Source organism: Aptenodytes patagonicus, chromosome 21 (assembly GCF_965638725.1).
Source record: "Aptenodytes patagonicus chromosome 21, bAptPat1.pri.cur, whole genome shotgun sequence".
Classification (NCBI taxonomy): Eukaryota; Metazoa; Chordata; class Aves; order Sphenisciformes; family Spheniscidae; genus Aptenodytes; species Aptenodytes patagonicus.
In genome coordinates, this window is record NC_134969.1 from 8,451,777 (window position 1) to 8,473,454 (window position 21,678).

The 21,678-nt window shown below is 40.2% G+C and overlaps 1 protein-coding gene across 1 annotated transcript in view; it reads right to left on the reverse strand.

Moving 5' to 3' along the window:
* The window catches only part of RLF (RLF zinc finger), a 55,125-nt gene that overhangs the window by 11,084 nt on the left and 22,363 nt on the right, over positions 1 to 21,678 (reverse strand). Inside the window, exons 4-6 of the mRNA XM_076357656.1 lie at positions 19,826 to 19,958; positions 10,335 to 10,537; positions 3,134 to 3,270 (exon numbers count right to left, since the gene is read on the reverse strand). Of these exons, the coding sequence (XP_076213771.1) occupies positions 3,134 to 3,270; positions 10,335 to 10,537; positions 19,826 to 19,958 (473 nt within the window). The remainder of the gene's footprint in view (positions 1 to 3,133; positions 3,271 to 10,334; positions 10,538 to 19,825; positions 19,959 to 21,678) is intronic.

The window sequence follows — 21,678 nt, forward strand, 5'->3', positions numbered from 1 at the left end:
TGGTTTAGTCACCACTCAGTTCTGGTCTATCAAGTTACATAATGCACCAGAAGTACACTATGAAAACTGATTAAAGCTTAAATCATTTATTGACTTGAAACACCATTATGCAGGCTTATGATTAAATACACACAACAAAGTTACATTTTATTATTAACAATCAAAATCCAAAAGGTGTTAATGACATGCTGGAAAAATTGTAAGCAGAGTCCAAATCATCAGTAGATCAAGCATTGCAGAGTAAAATAACCTTTCAACTACAATCCTGTCTTTTTGAACCAGACAGGACCTTCTTTGAAGTGAATTAAGCAATTGCTGCCCCTTAAAACCAGCAGTTGGTCACAGAAAGGAGTACATCTCAGTTTATGTATTCAATTTAACTAAATAGTTTAAGTGTATATTTATGCTGTACTTAAGCCTATATAATGGCTAGCAAGCAACTTCTAGCATGTGATTCCTCCACATTAGTTTTAGCTGTAGGATTAGGCTAAGTATGCATATTGCAGCGAGTCCATTTTAACATTTCCTGTCCTTCCAGCCAGCTCTGACATTTGTCATGCTTTTGACTGAGCTCAGTTTACTAATACAGAGAAAACAACATTACCTTATCTCTTTTCCAGGGTACTGATTCAAATCAGCTCTACAATGACTTCAGTGATCACCACAGTTTGTATGGAGCAGAGGCCTCATCATTTTTGTGAGCCATAATATCCACTACATCTGTAATGTGTAATCTCACGCCTCATCAGTTAAGCTGGCTGATCTGATAAAAGTAATCCTCCAAATTAAAAGTTTTATGTCATATCAGCCACTTGACTTCATCTACCTTGTGGCTATATAATCACTAGATCTGCATCTGCCACAGGGAAAGTAGGTGGAGGTCAATAAAAAAGGCCACTCCAAACAGCAGTTCACCATTAGACCAGCAAGGCATCCTTATATTCAAGCAAGAGTACTTTTTTAAACAGACTTAGAGGTACAGCCTCAAAGTGAGAAAGTAATCTGATGGTCAAGAAGTATTACACCAGTTTCACAAGACAGAAGTCCATCAGAAGGTGAACTTCTTCAATCTGGGCTCCAGCATCCTGGAAGCTTTGCTCTTCAGTGGATACAGACCACATCAGTTGTGTGCAATTCTGTTGTACAAGGACTGCTATGTACGGTACTAGAATTTGAATTTATACACCCATACAATTTCAGTGTTAGACAGAAGACTTCAATCTCCTGTCTCATCCCTGGGGGATTCCAGCTGGAACTTGAGGAGTTTGTCCAGACAGCAGCAGAGGGGGCAACTGTGGCATGCATGGACATAGAAGCACAGTCTGAACCAGCACCTTTCATTTGAACAACCACTAACAACAGATCAGACATAATGACATGACTTCAGCATGAGTGACAAACCTGCTAACACCTTCTGTGAGTAGGAACATACTTGTGTTGCTAGACTGTGCTAACATTTGTATCTTCAAGCCTTCACTGCTTGTCATGTAGGCTAGCCAATTTTAAAGCTGATGTGGCAGTACCTACTCATGTTACAGCTGCAACACCTTTTGTGTAGACTTAGCCTTAGGCAGGCCCCATCATGTGCCAGACTGGCATGGAAATGAGAAATCTACAGCTCTAATTGATCTCTCCTGACTCATTAGTCAGGAGAAAACATAGGTTAGACAGAGTTACAGGACCTGAAACTTTCATTCAAATTCTAACTAGGTTCAGTTCAGACTTTGTACTGCAAGCCAAAAAAAAAAAAGAGATATGTTATTCTGTAACAATAAATGCTACATCACTGAAGTCTGTTCTGCAGTTCCAATAGTTTAAAAGTCTCAGCTACCCATGAAGTCCAACTCTCTTCATTTGCACCCTAGGGATACAGCTTTTAGATAGAACTGCTTAACAAGTCTCCATGGACAACAGCAAGTCATTTAGTTCACCCTGAAAGAATGTTAGTTGTTGCGGTTTGTTTTGTTTTGTTTTTTCTTTAAAAAAAGATCATGGGACAGACTTCAGCCTCGTATCTCTTTGGACATGGCTCTAATCTCTAATGACACATTTTGGTAGTGAAAAACAGTCAGCCTCTAGAACTTTCAAGTGTGGTGGACTCTCCCCTCGAGTCTTCCACACGTTCATTTCTCTCTACAAGGTATGCTTTTGCTCAGAAAGACATTTCTGGCCTGAAACAGAAGCAACATGTAAATACTTCTGGCCTTTTTGTACAGATGATTGGACCAGGCTAAACTATCAATCATCCTGCCTTACACTTAAGTGCTATGAAAACTTTTCTTAATGGCTTTAAAATGTGGAGTGAGTAAATGAACAATGCCACAGCCGACCGAATCCAAATTCCCAAGATATACTTGAGATGTCTGGTAATGTAAAGCTTTATCCAGATCAGCATTTAAACAGGAGGAAACTACACATTTAGCTATGCCTTGAAAGCCAAAACTATAAACCCATTTTGTAAGGGACGGAAAACAGCTTCCCTGCTTTGGCTCTACCAGTTTGCCACTGCTGAAACAGAGGTGCAAAAAGTTTTGTAGCTCCAGCCAGTTAAGAGGGCAGAGAAGTTTTATAGTCACAATTTGGCCAAGATTAGTACTATAATTCTCAGAGTTATAGAAGTTACAAAAATATAAAAAGGCTCTCTGGTGGTGGTGTGGGGGGGAGAAGTTAAAGGGTACTGCCTCTGCACATTCCTACCACTTACATCTCTGTGGAAGAAGTGAAAAAAGGCATCAAACTCTCATGGGTCTAAGTATTCAAGAGGGAAGAACTAAATTACAACATACTTTGTGGAACCACAAAGCTTAGGGGTTTAATATCAACCCAGACAGCACTGATCGAGCACTACTTACAGAGCTACTATATTGCTGAAGCATTACTCAATGCCAACAATAAGTGCTGTTTCATTTTTAAATTATTTAAACATTACTTTTGTCTGACCAACTACTCTATTACTGTACGAGTCCTTATTTATTTTGTCACAGGTTATCTAGAAAGCACTTCAGCCTGATGTACTTCTCAAGTTAAAGATATATCCACTTTCTTTACATATTTTTGTACTATATTAGCTCAATTCTCTTACATTGAAGCCAGCAAGGAACAGTTAAGAGTAGCAGTAATACTTACTACTTACCAAGAGCAATACACATTTGCTGTTTGAAGCTGATGAGTAAGGTATGTTGTACAAAGAATAAATGCAGTGTTTTCTTGTCCCTCGGATTCCAGATTACATATGATGTCCAGTACTTCTTTGCAATCCACCTTTGCAATCTTAAAGAAAAAAAAAAGAAAATTAAAAGAAAAGGCACTTTATTGTCAACATGTTTACAAAAGAAATGCATGTTTACTGTATCAAAGGAAACAGTCTCACAAACGCATGAACAAAACATTGTCTCCTTTTAATACCCAGAGTCCATAACACAACTTTCAGCTACAGAATGGCACGAGAAGTTCATATATGTTATTTCTGATCCCTTCTCAGTATTAGTTTTCTTTGGGACCATCTTCCATTTTGGGTAGCTTAGCAAAATACTTACATACAGGCAACAGTCTATCTAAAACTTCGCATTCCTTCTCTGCACTTGCAGGCATCCCTGTTTTCCTTTTGAAAATTAAATCCCAGGTCCAAAAAGGTCAAGAGATGTGAAAAAGCCAGTTTCTTGTCCTCTTTGTCCATAAGCGTTGCTTCTGAAGAATCACACTCCAAAGCATGATGTTAAAAATAGAAGTGTTTAGAGGAAAGACAAATCCCATGGAAGTTCTGGAAAGCCTACTCAAAGGTAGTACCTATCTGTGTATCAAAACAGGGCATGAACTTGGTTATAAGCCAAGTATTTTAGACCACAAACAGTAATTATGAAGTGCTTTTACTATTAAGACAACACTATTTTTAATACTTTTTTTCCACCGGATTCCATTTGCACAGAATAGGCTGTACTCAAGCAACATCTGCTTTAATCAGCTATTGCTACCATATACAATTCAAACCATGTAATCATGAAAAATAATGATATAGAAAGAACAAAGGGAAGTTAAGATGTATCAAACTAATTTTCACAGACATGTCATTCAGCAGGAAGAGCAGAAGCAGGTATATTACCCCAGTTTTCCATACAGGCTTGACACTGGAGTTCATTGAGCAATGCTAACATTTTCTGGGGTCCACTGACTTTTGGTGTTCAACTTGAGACCCATGACTGACCTTTTGCAGCAGACATTCTTAGAGCAATTCAGAAGCTGCAAGTGCTTGCAGATGTGTCAGTTTTGCATTTGAAAAAGAGTAAAATGAAGCAGATTATTTTGGTCAGGGGTTTTGTCACTGATGCAGCTCTGGCAAGAGAGAAACCTCAAGAACTAATTTAAGTGACAATGCTTTGCTAACTAAGGGGACAGATATCTTTGCTCCTTGCATGTCAGAGATAATAAGCACTTACAATATCTGCAAATCAAGTGCCACCTCCATCAGATTAGGGAATATGGAAAAGCAAGCCCACACCAATGGCCACATGAAAGAATTTTGAAGGTGTTCATCACTGCACAGGAGATAACACGGCTGTTCTAGCTTACAGATAAAAAAAAAAAAGATACTGCTGCATACCATCTCCCTCCAACATCCTTTGCCAGCAGTACCCTTCTTATGTTCCCATCTACCTTCAGTACTTACAGGCACACAGGCTTTCAGCTTGTGTGGGAAGTCTAGTTGAATACATGTCTGATAGCTGGGCAACTCCAGTCTTCTCACAGTATCCTACCACCTTTCTCCACTCAGTTATTCCTACTCATTATAGATTACAATTTCCATCAGCATATTTTATAGAGCAAATTAGGAAAACAAAGCTAAGTTACCCAAACTTTTGTGTTTGATAATTTCCACAATTATACACTACCATCTCTTCAACACTGGAGCAAACATTCTTAAATAATGCAAGAGGCTGCCTGCAGTGGTTTGATACAAGCCTAATCTTCTAGGTCTTGGTTTTTAGAAAAACAAGAATTGTCACTGCATGTAAATATGCGATATGTTTCCTCCACAAATCTGAAGACGACATGGCAGCCTATCTGTGATGTACTTGGCCAGGCATCACTTGACAGAGACCATGCTCAGTTTCCCAGTTCCATTAAAGGAACAATCACTGAACAACACTACCACTGTTTTAAAAACTACAAACTTAAAACCTACTTACTAGGGTTTCTTAGGCTACGGAATAATAAAACCCATATTTTTAATAGCCATCAGTTACTCCTCAGACTCACACTGTAACAAGACCTGAAACTTTGGCTGTGCACTGGACCAGCACAAACATCAGCTCCAGCAATGGGCATGTCTGTGGCGCTTGGAGCAGCCTGTGGTCACACAGCACATTGGATTCGCTCTCCTTCTCACATAGAAATTTGATTCTTTTCGACCAAACTCACTCACATTCAGGACATTGAGTAAGCAGCAAGGCAATTTGTTTTCAAGTCTGGTTTATTTCAAACTTTGTCAGCGAGCCATCTCATAGAATCATAGAATCATTTCAATGATTTCAATCTCATTTCAGACTTTTTTTAATACTATTTAAAACAACAACTCCAAATGCATAGCTTAAAATCATCCAACAACATCCAGTCAGTCACTTAAGTGACAAACCAAACACTTAGTAAATGAAAGGGTGTTTACTAAACCTGGAATGCTGACCAGTGCTTCTGTTAGAAACCCAGCAAGACCAACAGCTGAATGAAAATTCAGGGACTACAGAATGAACAGTACTAAGATATTTTAAATTAGAATTGTTGAAAAATGCTGTCATCCTCACCACATTCCGTTAACAAGAAGGATGCCAGTTTACTCCTCAAAGTTATTCCATGGAACATACAACCATGTGAGATTTATCTCATCTTTGTCTTCCATGTCATTTTAGTTTGAAGAAAAAGTTTTAACATTACAAGATATTTCATTTCTTATGTCACCATAAAAATTTCCTACCACTAACCTAAGCCTTCTACCAGTTTTTTTAGTAGGACATCATGTTAATAATCCTTAAGCAGGCTGGGTGCCCCCTTTTTATCTAGGGAGATTTACCCACCTTTCAGGAGCTAGAGCTATACCATGAACCAATTAAAAGCAATTTAGTTTCAGCTCAGAGACTGTAAATTCACCCCAGCTGAGTTAGGACAACATACACTTGAGTCTGTAAATGCAGGCTACTCTTTTGCAGCATATTATCTTATTTACATTAAATAATGCTGCTACAGCTGCAAGAATTTAGGAGCTGCTGCCTCAAAATTTTATAAAAGAAGATGTTTTATATCAGAAGTATTTCATTAAGCATAGACAGTTTGCAGGGCAAGGAAGACCTAGGTTAAGTTCTTGTAATCTTCCAATCAAATTGGAAATTACAGAGGGAAGAGAACACTTGGTTTAACTTGACAACGGAAACAACACAGCAACTAAGAATATTTTTGCAAGCAAACTCACGATAAGCAACTATCCTTCCCCAGTATTTTAACAAGCTTCATTGCCTTTCCTTCTTGCTCTTTTAAGCATACAACCCAAGAACAATTCCTTACTCTGTAGGCAGTGTGTCCTGGTTTCAGCTGGCATAGAGTTAAATTTCCTTCCTAGTAGCTGGTACAGTGCTGTGTTTTGGATTTAGGGTGAGAATAATGTTGATAACACACTGATGTTTTAGTTGTTGCTGAGCAGTGCTTACACTAGCCAAGGACTTTTCAGCTTCCCATGCTCTACCCACTGAGAAGGCTGGAGGTGCACAAGAAGCTGGGAGGGGGCACAGCCAGGACAGCTGACCCCAACTGGCCAAAGGGACATTCCATACCATGGGACGTCATGCTCAGTACATGAACTGGGGAAAGCTGGCCGGGGCGGGCCGCTGCTTGGGGACTGTCTGGGCATTGGTCGGCGGGTGGTGAGCAACTGCACTGTGCATCACTTGCTTTGTATGTTCTTTTATTATTATTGTTATTTTTATTACTATTTTATTTTATTTCAATTATTAAACTGTTCTTATCTCAACCCATGAGTTTTCTCACTTTTACTCTTCCAATTCTCTCCCCCATCCCACCAGGGGGAGGGGAGTGAGCGAGCGGCTATGTGGTGCTCAGTTGCCAGCTGAGGTTAAACCACGATACAGTGTCTGGAGAGGGCCTCCAAAAGATGACTGTTCTTAAGCTTCCCAGTTAAATTTTTTATGAATGGGATAACGGGCATTTGCTTAAACTCAGAATTCCTCAAGTGCTTTACTTTCAGATTTTTGAACGGTCTTTCCCAAAGGAAGTCCAGACTTGAAAAACCCTACTTTGATGATAAGAGATGGCAATATGGAGCTCAAATGCAACCTAGCAAGCAAATCACACTGACATTCTACAGATATGACCAGTTACGGTTAAAACAAACAACCTGGCTTTAATTTTAACTGGTGGTTTCAACTGAAAACCCTGGTTTATTGCTACATGTGGCTGGCACTTGCCTTGCCGAGAAAGCCATCTTAGATTATGGAACATTTGGGGCTTCATGCTTTTTGCAATAGTAAAAAGTGTTATTAACTACTTGTTAACTACTGTGTAGGAGAACCTGTTTAATCAGTGTTTTAATTGGTTCAATAAAATTGGCAAATTCAAGCTAAACATTGGAATCAGTAAGCCAGACAGCAATTATTAGTTCTGTTACTTTGTGTTTCTCACAGAGCAGCACGAGATTCTTGTGAACAAATAACTACATAGTCTTATTATTTGTTACATGTGTGCCTTAGGATTCAAGGTACCAGAAGGTACCAGAAATGCAAGGGATGACTTTATATATAGTGTATATACACACAGAGTTATAACCAGATATACATATATACACACATATATACATGTATGTACATATGTGTAGATAATAGAATCATAGAATAGTTTGGGTTGGAAGGGACCTTTTAAAGGTCATCTAGTCCAACCCCCCTGCCGTGGGCAGGGACATCTTCAACTAGATCAGGTTGCTCACAGCCCCGTCCAGCCTGACCTGGAATGCTTCCAGGGATGGGGCATCCACCACCTCTCTGGGCAACCTGGGACAGTGTTTCATCACCCTCAGCATAAAAAATTTCCTCCTTATATCTAGTCTAAATCTACCCCCCTTTAGTTTAAAGCCATTCCCCCTTGTCCTGTTGCAACAGGCCCTGCTAAAAAGTTTGCCCCCATCTTTTTTATAAGCCCCCTTTAAGTACTGACAGGCTGCAATAAGGTCTCCCCGGAGCCTTCTCTTCTCCAGGCTGAACAACCCCAACTCTCTCAGCCTTTCTTCATAGGAGAGGTGTTCCATCCCCCTGATCATTTTCGTGGCCCTCTTCTGGACCTGCTCCAACAGGTCTGTGTCTTTCTTATGCTGAGGGCTCCAGAGCTGGATATATAGAGCTCCAGATCTATATATGTAGATGTATACATGTGTGTGTAGATAGATGTATGTATGTTATTGCCTATAGATACAGATAGAAGTAGTTCACCAGCCTTAACTTTTAGGAGCTCAGCAATTTAACTTCCAAGCCTGACCTAGCCATTCCAATCACTTCCAGTTCCTGGAAAGGGATGACCATACACTGTCTAATCTTTCAAAACAAATTCCTTCTCTCCAATCCTCCCCAAGTGATCTTCACTCATATTCACCCTTTTTGTAACTTTTACTGTCTTAGCTAAGCCCTGTTCCTTCATCTACCCCATCCTACTCTGAACTTCAAATTTCACTTAACCCTTGTTTCTGTTATTACAGTTAATTCCCTCTCCCCCCCTGCTGGGTTTTTGGTCATTGCCACCTCTTGTTCTCCAACAGCTGCCATTCTTTGAGCTCTTCATCTTTCATCTTTTTTCCATCTCTTTTCCCCACTTGTCATTAGACCTGATAACTTTCTACCTGAGGAAGATGATAGGTAACATGAAGATACAACACAATTCTTGCCTTCTGAAAACAAAGGTGGAAACAAAGTGTTTTAGAAGTCTCAGATTTCAGCAATTCTGTAGAGTGCCAACTACACAATACGTGTGACCAAACATGCAAAGAAACATTACATGCAAATCCTCATATTGCCAATTATTTACACCGACTTTCTGGCACTGTAACACCACTGACTTTACACTTTTCACAGTGTTGGCTACAGGTCTGGTTAAGTCAATAAACCATACTGTTTTAAGATACTGCTTTGATGCTTAGTGGCTTCATTTTCTCATAAAAGGTTTAATTAAGCGGTTACCATAATTTGATTCAATTCATCAATCTGTTCTAGCTTTTATACTTGACTGGCAAGTGACTTTTCTGAGTATCTAGGTAAAACAGACACAGCTACATTTCACAACTCTTAAATGAAACTAAAAACTGAACACTTAATGTGATTTCTATGCCATTCATCATTAGTAGCAAATCCAATCAAAGGACATGTTGCAAGTTACCCATATACCCCCAATGCCTCCAGTACACAGATCATGTCTGTAGTGAGCTGTTAAACGCATTCATTGCTCCTACAGTACAGCAAACTGAGGGCAATCTGGCTCAGACTGAAGAGTGTCTGAGGGTACACCTATCCAAATATTTATTTTTCAAAAGAAGTATTTTTAAAGGAATGCTTTTTAAATAATTTACCTGTGTAACAAGAACACTTCAAATAAGTCTGCCACTCACTCAGGAAGTGTAGACATCAGAGTTGCAGGGGTTTTTTTTTCAATATGTGAAGCTTCCCCCAGTTTCACAGAGGCTTACTCAAAATGTTCAAGTCTCACATTTAAAACTACACCAAACCCATACAACTCTAACAAGAACAGTGAGATTGATAAAATGTGTGACATCAAGAGGCAACAGAGGCAAAAGTTGTATGACCACAGTTAGAATTGCAATGTGTTAACACAAATCATTACTATGACTTACTGTAAGAGGAAAACTAACTGCTAAAAACGAGTTTAGAGTTCTGGAGCAACAACTCTAAAGGGGTTTTTGTTTCTTTGGTTGGTTTTTTAAACTTTTCTTTCCTAGGTCAGAACAACTAGAAGAGAAGTAACTGCTTTAGTACTAGTATTTGAGTCAGAAAAGACAGCTTTCCAATTATATTTTGCTTACAAGGGGAACTGAAGTTACAAGCTTTATTTTGAGCTTTCAAACACATCTAACCTCCAATGCAAGCATACAACACATACTCATCTACACCAGCAGTTAATACAAATGTTCTTTCCTACTGCAGTCTGCAATAGATCATTTCTCTTTTAGAACTTTGCTGCAACGGTTTCACTCTTCAGCTTCAGTTCTTAGTATTGCAGAAAATAAATTCTAAAATGCTTGATAAATATGCATTAAAAAGGGACTATGGATTACTAACCTCCTTAATGGAATCTTCATTAGGCAGCATAGAACACACACATGTGATGTAGGCTTGGCGAAAAGATGAAACATTTGGAATCTCTGGAGAATCTGCACACAATTTTGACAAGAAAGTAGCTTGTGGAATGCAGTTTGACTTCATCAAATGTTTTATTCGCATCTGCAGAAAGGAAGGCCCTTCTCGTGTAATCAATTTATTAGCTAGGAAAAGAAAAAAGCCTTTGAGAATACACCAATTTACAGCTGACACTTAACTGAAATTGTCTCATTGCATTCACACTTTATTTTATTACAAACTTTTGTATGGTCAGCTTTCTTAGGAAACTCTGGGTGTGATAAAAAGTGACAGCAATAAATGAAATATTTTCTCCCAAACAAATTTAGACCAACTGTGTAGGGAGAGAATGCTGGGCTATAGAAAACAGACACACACACACCCCCCCAACCAAAAGTTAGCATCCATTAACGCAATAAGGAAGTATGCCACAACAGTGGCTAAAGGACACTGATCAGACCATACAGTATTTTAAACAAGATACCAGTAGTTTAGCTGAGATTCAAAATCTTCAACTTTTAATTATAGCTTCATATTCCAAAGAACCAAAGACATTTCAAACAAAGCATTATGTACTTTTCAACCGGAGATTTTTCCACCCAAGCTGCTAAAACCCCACATAATGCCAAAACATACAAAATGAAGTTAAGGGTGAAAATGTTACTTTGTGGTGCTTTTGAAGAATTGTGTTTAAGACATGCTAGGCTTATGCTCTAGATCAACCAAATACAACTAATCATTATGAGACTTGATGAACTAATTCAATAGTAAAAATGTAAATTCAGATCATTTTTGCAATTAGTTAGCAAAATTTACTTAATCTGATTAAAAACCTCACAGATTTAGTTTGATTCTCTTCCCAGGTAATTATCATAGAATCACAGAATATCTCAAGTTGGAAGGGACCCATAAGGATCATCGAGTCCAACTCCCTGCTCATCGCAGGACTACCTAAAACTAAACCATATGACTAAGAGTATTGTCCAGACACTCCTTGAAATCTGACAGGCTTGGTGCCATGACCACTTCCCTGGGGAGCCTGTTCCAGGGACCGACCACGCTCTCAATGAAGAACCTTTTCCTAATGTCCAATCTGAACTTCCCCTGACACAGCTTCATTCCATTTCCTCGTGTCCTGTCGCTGGTCACCAGAGATCAGCACCTCTTCCTCTGCTGCCCCCCTTGAGGAAGCTGTAGACTGCTATGAAGTCGCCCCTCAGCCTTCTCTTCTCCAAGCTGAACAAGCCAAGTGACCTCAGCCGCTCCTCATAACTCTTGCCCTCAAGGCCTTTCACCATCTTGGTTGCCCTCTTCTGGACACACTCTAATAGTTTGATGTCCTTCTTATATTGAGCTGCCCAAAACTGCACACAGTACTTGAGGTGGGGCTGCACCAGTGCAGTGCAGAGTGGGACAATCACCTCTCTCAACCAGCTAGCGATGCTGTGCTTGATGCACCCCAGGACACGGTTGGCCCCTTTGGCTGCCAGGGCACACTGTTGACTCCTATTCAACTTGCCATCAACCCAAACCCCCAGATCTCTTTCCACAGGGCTCCATGCCCATCCATCCATCTCCAGCCTCTCATCCCCGAGTTTGTACATATAACCAGGATTACCCCGTTCCAGGTGGTGAATCCTGCACTTGCTCATGTTAAATTTCATACGGTTGGTGATTGCCCAGCTCTCTAGTCTATCCAGATCTCTCTGTAAGGCCTCTCTACGCTCAAGGGAATCCACAGCTCCTCCTAATGTAGTATCATCGGCAAGCTTACTTCATGTACATTCAACTCCTGCACCCAGATCATTTATAAAAACATTAAAGAGCACTGGCCCTAAAATTGAGCTCTGGGGAGCCCCACTGGTGACTGCCAGACTGATGCAACCTCATTTACTGTAACTCTTTGAGTCTGACCCATCAGCTAATTGCTTACACAACATATTATGGACTTGTCTAGCTGTATGCTGGACATTTTATCCAGAGCGATACTGTGAGAGACAGCCCCAAAAGCTTTGCTAAAGTACACATACTTTGCCTTAGCTGATGAAATAGTATGCCTTAAGACAGCTATGGTGCTATTTCAAGCTTAAACGTCTACAGAAAGGCTTGATGCTAGTCTCTAGATTTGTACATATTTCAAAAGACCCTTGAGAATTAAGAAAGAGGAGTCAACACATTCTTATACTGCATGCAATAATACATATCAACCAAGAACAAACTGTCTGATGATTTGTAGAAGAAATTATGGAAATGCCTGAGACATTCTGATAAAACACAAATTAGAACCGGTATTCTGCAGCAGCTGTAGTCAACCAGCTACCCGTAAAGCCTGCAAAAAGACCCTGGATTAGTCAAAAAAGAAAGTTTCCTTTAGAATAACAACTTATTGGAAGAGCCATTGCATAAAAATATTTTCACTATGTTAGTATCTTCTTATTACTATGTGAGATGGGTAGCTAAGAAACCAATAGTATATAAATTTCTGAAAGAGAGGATGGTACGTAATACAAAATGAGAAAATTCTCATGCTTTCTGCACTTAAATTATTGTCCAAACAGAAAAAGAACATGTTCTAACAGACACTGCACTAGTTGGCAGAAGGCTTACTATGTGCACCTAAACAGAAACTCATTTCAGGGGCCAAGTACACACTACACGCTTGTAGTGAGACTTACTAGTATTCTGCAGAACTTTGGTTAGTGGCCCATTAGAGGTCATTTTAAGATTCAAGTCTATGTTACTGGTTTCTATTTTTCACAGGAAAAACGTCTGAGCAGTAAACTCTTGACATAGCTGACACTGACACTTCACATAAAAGTGACTTCAACGAGAAGGTAAAAAAAGCTGGCTGACCAAGAGATGCTCTGTGGTAAGATCTCCAGTCGCTAGGAAACAAGCCTCCTCTCTTTCTTAAAAATTGCATCTGTATATGACACTGTGCTTGAAAATTTATTAAGGAAAACTAGCAGTGTTTCAATATCTATCCTATTTGATTTAAGAAACTGCTACCACAACAAGGTGGCCAAGAGATCACTGTTAAGGAAGAACTCTAAGAAGGTTTGCTTACTCAACATTGGAACAAAGTCATCTATCCAGGTGAAGCATACTATTCATGGGCATGTCAGTAATGGGTTTTAGTGCCCACAAGTATTCAAAGCAGTTCTGTAGTTCCTGTTTCTGCAACTCTTGGCTCACAGAATAATTAAATTTTTTTTCGGGTCCATGAGAAGAATAAAAGAAGTACTAGGAAAAAAGATATTCTATTTACCTGCTCTAAGAATGATTTAGATTCCTTTTGTTTCTTATTACACAGCTAGACATGCACTTCGCAATTGCTCAAATGAAGTTTTTACTGACATGTCAGAGCCAGCTAGTCAAGACATTGGAAGTGTTTTAAGAGTAGCTGCAGTCAGCCAGAGAAATTCAATGTTTTCAGGTTAACAGACACACTTTTATCTTTAAGCACAGATGAGAGAAACTTGCTAATGAAATGCAGGAGGTAGACTCACTGCTGGTATGGACGAGAGGGTCTTAACTTGCTGCAATCTTTGGGAGTGGCCAGTAAGCATGTGCACCCCCTCCTCCCCCAAGGGTGGAGGTCTGTGCCCCTGGGCCAATTCTTCCACACCTAAGCGAGTGTGTATTGAACTCTGCAAAGGAGGCAAATGATAAACTGAGCTCCTCTGTCATGCAGATGTAAGTGATTAAGGTAGGAGCAAAAGTCAGATATCTGACTAGTGATTTATTTCTATCTTAGCACTTAGTTTTCCTCTAAAGTGTCTATTCTTTTCCAGCAGCCTGCCTGCAACAACCTCCCTTTCCCTGAAAAGTGGACAAAAACTCATTTTGCTGCTGCCTATTCCTCTCAACAGTTGTTTTCCCCTCAGAGAACCTAATTTCGTACTCAGTCCTAAATCTGTTGTTTTCAAACATGTCCATGAGCAGATTTTCTTGTTCCTTCTCTTCCTAGACCTCCTGCTGTTGTCTGTTCTGTCCCAGTGTTCTACCGAGCATCTAAGGACTAAAACAGCTTGCTATAAAAATCAGTGCAAAGACACCTTGCAACCCTTCCCTCCACCAAACCCTTTAGAGTAGTAAAGGGTCAGTACAGTTTCAAACCCTACACATATCTAAAGGGCTCTCTTATCCCAGGACCAAAAAGTAAGGATAAGAGATTCACCTCTCACCCAAAACACTTGCAATGTAAGATGAATTTAAGTTATATCACAATATCGTGAATACAGCCTTTATAAAGCATGGATGGCACTAAGACATGAAAAGACTGCAGTCACTATGAGAAACGTTCAAGAGAAACAGCACCTTGGGTGAGCATTTCCACCGAAAGTACCTCTGGAACAGGACAACGACGTGCTAAAGTGCAGTAAAGTATGTTAAGTATGCATGAACGACATTGAGGTCTGTATATTTACAATAGCAGTGTGGTGGAGAGTTCTCCCAGCTTTCCTACTGTCCTGGTTTCAGCAGGGACAGAGTTAATTTCCTTCCTAGTAGCTGGTACAGTGCTCTGTTTTGGATTTAGGGTGAGAACAATGTTGATGATAACACACCAATGTTTTAGTTGTTGCTAGGTAATGCTTACACTAGCCAAGGACTTTTCAGCTTCCCATGCTCTACCCACTGAGAAGGCTGGAGGTGCACAAGAAGCTGGGAGGGGGCACAGCCAGGACAGCTGACCCCAACTGGCCAAAGGGACATTCCATACCATGTGACGTCATGCTCAGCATATAAAGCTGGGGAAAAAAGAAGGAAGGGGGGACGTTTGGAGTTTGTCTTCCCAAGCAACTGTTACACATGATGGAGCCCTGCTTTCCTGGAGATGGCTGAACACCTGCCTGCCGATGGGGAGTAGTGAATGAATTCCTTGTTTTGCTTTGCTTGTGTGCACGGCTTTTGCTTTACCTATTAAACTGTCTTTATCTCAACCCACGGGTTTTCTCACTTTTACCTTTCTGATTCTCTCCCCCATCCCACTGGGGGTGGGGAGAGAGTGAGCGAGCGGCGGTGTGGTGCTCAGTTGCTGACTGAGGTTAAACCACAACAGTCCTTTTTGGCACCCAACGTGGGGCTCAAAGGGTTCGAGATAATGACAGGTTTGACTGGAATGTTCTAGATCGAATTTATAGCTGTTATAGCTGTTTAGCTATTAATTGGCAGGCTCCTGTGCTTGCCATGGGGCTTGCTTGCCTTACTGTATATTAGAGTCTAGTGCTCGTTAGTGGCTGCTTTTTGCTTTCGCTGCTTGCTGTACTGCTGATCATCGTATTCTACTGTGCCTGGGAACATTTGATAACAGCAATGGCCATGCGCCTGGGCTGGCAGATGGCCAGGGCATCGCTGCTGTTTCTGTGCTGCTGTACTGGACAGGCTGGAACTCCAGCGTGAACTCAAGTCAAAGGGACTGTGACTTGTGGATGAGTCCATGCGGGAGCAGGACACCCCAAAGCGTCTGTGGCCGTGGATAAGCCCATGCCAGAGCAGGTACATCTCGAAGCATCTGTGGCCACGGTTACATTTGTGCTACAGCAGGTTTACTTCTGAAGGGACTGTGGCTGTGAGTAAGGCCACCCTGGAGCAGGTATATCTCTGAAGGCATTGTGGCCCATGGAGAAGGCCATGCTGGAACAGGTGCATCTCAAAGTGACTGTGGATAAGTCTATGCTGCAGCAGGTGTACCCCTGGAGAGACTGTGGGTCATAGATAAGGCTCCACTTGGAGCAGGTACAACCCTAAGGAACTGCAGTCTGTGGATAAGTCCAAGCTGGAGCAGGGGCAAGGGGAGGAGTTCGTTGCAATGTTAAACCCTATGGTCTGGTCCAAAGGGACGAGGGGTGGAGATTGTAATGGAAATACCTTTAAATTGTTGTAACCCGGGATTTGAGTTGTGTGTTATAGGAATTACTATAGCAGGAACCACCTGAACCAATGGAGGACAAGCCTTACAAGAAGTAGTGCAAGTGCAGCAGTGACCCGACCTGAGCTGGCTTTGGTGCCCAGTAACTCCACGCAACACACCACCTCTCCTGTCCTGAGTGACCACCATCACAGATGGAGCCCAAAGTCATGGACTAAATGAACTCAATGGATATTTCATGGACATTTCTGGACATTTTACAGACATTCCACAAGGGTGGTCCATAGACTAAGGGAATGATATCTGTGTGTTATATCAAAGGATGGAAAGCGGGGTGGGTGGTTAATGAGGTTGCACTGGAAAATATGGGACTTGAGCATGACGTAGATGGTATAGAATAAGGGGTGGATACTGTCCTGGTTTCAGCAGGGATAGAGTTAATTTCCTTCCTAGTAGCTGGTACAGTGCTCTGTTTTGGATTTAGGGTGAGAACAATGTTGATAACACACCGATGTTTTAGTTGTTGCTGAGCAGTGCTTACACTAGTCAAGGACTTTTCAGTTTCCCATGCTCTACCCACTGAGAAGGCTGGAGGTGCACAAGAAGCTGGGAGGGGGCACAGCCAGGACAGCTGACCCCAACTGGCCAAAGGGACATTCCATACCATGTGACATCATGCTCAGCATATAAAGCTGGGGAAAAAAGAAGGAAGGGGGGACATTTGGAGTTTGTCTTCCCAAGCAACTGTTACACATGATGGAGCCCTGCTTTCCTGGAGATGGCTGAACACCTGCCTGCCGATGGGGAGTAGTGAATGAATTCCTTGTTTTGCTTTGCTTGTGTGCACGGCTTTTGCTTTACCTATTAAACTGTCTTTATCTCAACCCACGAGTTTTCTCACTTTTACCCTTCCGATTCTCTCCCCCATCCTACATTGTCTTTCCCAGCTTTACGTTCTCTCCTACAATCGCCTGCAAATCTTCAATACCTGTTCAACATGTTCTTAGTCTCCCAAAAAAACCCAAACCAACAAAACCAACCAAATAAAAAATCCTCCATCCTTGGTAATGTAAGTGCACAGAATTATTTAACTATTGAAGCATTACTTTATAGTATTTGTAGGTATTAAATATCCCCATTCCCCCTCTCGCTATTTTCCCATTTCCATTACTAATAATGCTACTACTTCGATCTACCACTTTCACAGTATTTGCTGCAAATGAGAACAACAGGAACAGGAGAGCACTCTCATGTGGTGCTCTCACTGTCTTTCTACAGGTCAACAGATACCACACAAGCTCTACTATTACTTACTGTTCCCTAAATTGTCAGTTGAAAGCATTCAACCAATATCTAAAACATCCTGATTGACTGCTAAGATGACACATTCAGATATCTTGGAAAGCTCATAGAAAGATCTTTTAGATATATCTAAGCCGCTATGTTGCATGTCAACAGGCCACAAGGATGACACTTTTCTTAGTTTATCTGCTCTTTGATACCCTGAAAAAAAGCAAAAAACCAAACCAAACCAAGGTTTCCAAGACTGCCACAAAAGCAAGACACTTGGTAAGAAGCGACATTTTAGGCAGATATTTGGCTTCTTAGAACTGCCCTTTATTTAAAAGGTCTAACTCTTTACCTTATGATTTACTTGAGAAATCTTCCTTTGACAGACTGGTCTAACAAGGGATTCCGAAGTCACGTTCAGACTGTTTAATCATGCCTGTGGACTACTCCAGACTATATGAGAATGCACTTGTGCAGTTACAAAATTTCCAGAAGAGCTCCAATGAATGTCCTGTTGCTTCTGCTTGCATCACATGAAAGAAACACCAGTGAGGACAACTCTTCTGGGCATGTATTCAGATCTAGCTAAACAGACAAATATGTACTCAATAAAGAACACTAAGAAATCAATAGTTTTAAGGTTGCCAGGTGACCTCAGAAATGGGAACCTACACTCAGCCCAATTCAACATGGTCAGAGATATGTCAGTCAATCAGTTTGTCAGCAGAAACTTCAACCCAAATTAAAAGCCAACGGACTGAACAAACTAGTTCCATCCTATTACTGCTGAAGTCAAGAGGCAGTCTGAACCATGTCCAGGTCCTCCTGCACAGAAAGAAAGAAGTGTAGCAGCATTTAGTAATATAGCCATTGACAAAACCAGTCAAGTGTGCAAGAAACAAATTAATCTATAATTGAGTCCACACAGATACATATGAGGAAATCGCTCCTACTGGAATTCACACCAGTCCTCCAGAACACCTCTTGGCTTGCCACAGGTAAAGGGAGTTTGCAAAGCTAGCTAACCATTAGCCCTCACTGGTATACCATTCTCCGAGTAAGGGATTCTTCAGTAGCTGAAGGTTTTCAGTAATATGGACCAATCTTGAAATGCAAGTCCTTTTGAGTAGAAATACACTAAGAGCAGCAACTGTGGAACTGGATGGCCTAACAAGATTATAAATGAAAGACTCCAAGACAGTAAGTTAGTATGGAATGCAGTTCTTTTCAAGACATGTTGGAGGTGGGATTAAATGCTGTTTGGAGTTCAAATGCTTCTGCCATACTATTGAATACCTGAAGTGAAGGCTAGCAAAGACTGCAGTCCACCCTTGGCTGCTTTTTTTTTTTTAATGCTTTCTAGCACAGGGAAGCAACATATCCTATCAATAACCTTAACATGTTTCCCATTTATTTATTAAAAAGTACTAACTTAACACAACTCAAAGAGAGGCTACCCAAAGCCAGAAAGAAGGATTCTGCTATGGAAGAAAGCTTGACTTAAAATCCCTTTTTGGGCTCCTTTAATTTTTAAGAAAATATTTTAAGCTCTTCTTCACCTCTATATTATTTTTAAATTTAGATTACCACTGAGGTAAACTGTGGTCTCGTGTACTGTTAATTAAAAGAAATACCTGCAAGTATCTAACAGTACCACTAACAGATACGAAAAAAATTCAGTAAGTAAAAGAAGAGAGTTTAAGAGAAGATATTAAAAAATTATATAAAGTGATGCTAAAAACTCCTTTTCCTCACCTCTCAACATTTTCTGATTCAAGATCTTATTTCCATAGCCTAAACACAATGAGCTTCCCAGCCCAGAGCTTAATAAAAGGAAACATCCACACTCATGTCACCCCTCCACATGCATCTTTTATGCCTCTGAAAGGTGTGGACATACACAATTCCTCCCTGTGAAGCATTCAGGAAAACATTTAAAAGCACAGAGTTATGAAGAACAAACCGCCTCAGGGAGCAAAATTTCTGTATTTTTATGATGGAAAAAGAGGTAATTCTTTTTAAAAACAGAGTTTCAAAATATTCAAACTGATGGATAGTATAGCCCAAACAGAGATGCATTACCAAGGACATATTATTCAGAGTGCCAATGAGACAGTTTCATCGTAAGTATCATTTAGCAACATATGAATACTACTGCACAACACAGTTTAAAATACAACTCTCTTCTGACTTCAAATCACTGGTTCCCCACCAAAACTGCACCAAGTAATTTCTTAATAACCACATATAATCTCTAAAATCAGATTCTTACCTTCCTCAGTTTCTACTGGTTGCTGTGATAGAATTTTAAGAAGAACTGGATTTTTCCATACTCCTTCCCTTGTGATATCCACCAATATTTGGAGGTTGTTATTCCCAAATTCCAGTAAAGCATCATGTGAATCCTACAAAATGTAAAAAAAAAAGCTCATTAAAAGTCTTTGCTAAAAATTAAACCAATGTAATTTTACATTATCTGTCCTAATATTTGACTGTATTCTAATAATTTCACACCATTCTTCTAAGTCATTGGGATTTTAACAGTACGTCCTTTCATTTCTTTAATCCTACAGCAACACTTCCCAATTTCAAGGTACTGAAAGTTAACTGAAATGGCTTAACTCAAAAAGCCTATTCTGCAGTTGTAACTCTTCTGCAATTTTTATCCTTCTCCATGTACATGTGTACATATAAGTAAAATTACAGAAATTATTGTATAAAAGACAAAGGATGATTTTGTATCAAAGCATTTAGTGCCATTGAAGAAACTGGCACGAAGACTAAATAGTTTTCAAAATGAATAACAAAATGCCGAGAGTGTAAAATTTTATATTTAGTGTTAACACTAGTGAGATGAGCCAGTCAATTCACTTCTCTGAGAATTATTAAAGCCGTCGCTCACTAGTCTGAAGAAAGTGGTGGTGGGGGACGGACATCCTTAAGCTACATAAGAAGTAGTGCAATGGGAGAGGCTCAGAAAGGACTCTCATCTACCAAAAGGGTGAGGTTGGGGTCATATGAAGATGCAGGTTTCCTGGTGGTTAGAGATGCAAGAAGTCTCAGGGAACTTAAGAAAGAGAAAGCAGAGCACAATATACACAGCAGAGACTGTTGTACAACACTCACAGTCCAGACCAAACTGGATCATGAATAATTTCCTTTATTAAAATGAAAACGTCCTTCTACTGGATACAGACACACCATTTCCTTAGAAACTAATCGATGTCCAGTGCATTTACTCTAAGATCCAGTAATTTCCAATCCTGACAGTTTTGATGCTGTGAAGGCTGACCCAGAGACCCTCCACACTGAACAGGTCTCCAGCTGAAGTTTATCCACCAAACCTGTATACATAGCACAATACTCAGAGTGATCAAGGCCCTACCACTTAATTCTGGAAATCTGAGGAGTGAAGGAGGGAAGAAGAGAGACATTACACATGGAAAGAAGTCTAGAGTCTAACACAGAAGAAAAAGCAACTGGAAACAGATTCCAGCACTTAATGTCCCTAGCAGGAAAACTGATCTAGGGTGACTTGCACTGAAAAAATTAAAATATCACCATGCAGAATTTCCTAACGCTGACAAATTGAAGCCAACTAGCTGTAGGCAATTTGTGGCTACACGTTCAGTAAAAATGCTTCTCACATCAGTCACAACACATCTTAAGTTTAAGAATTAGTTTGATACATGACAATGTCCCCTAGTTCTAGGGAGCTGTGTTTTAAGTTGGCAGTACTTTTAACACTATTATTAACCTCAGGTTTGCTTTCAATAGCCTCTGTTGTATCCTCTATATATAAAGGAATCAATTCCATGTTCTGAATTATCAGAATTAAATGGGGCTTATGCTATGACCACTGGGAATACCAGAGTAACCAAAGAGCCTTGTATCTTGGGCTGTCAAAAGACAGCAATAAACTGCATTCCACATTGCAACGCACAAGACATGTTTTTCAAGTTCCTGAGTTACCTTCTATAACCAAGTGAATCTGCTATGAAAATACCCAAGACTTTCCCATTAACCATTCACAGTAAAAGGCATCTTTGCATTTAATGATTAGATGCCCTTTAATAAATTAGATATTGATGTTCAATATCAGATATCGGATGCTAATTTCAGACC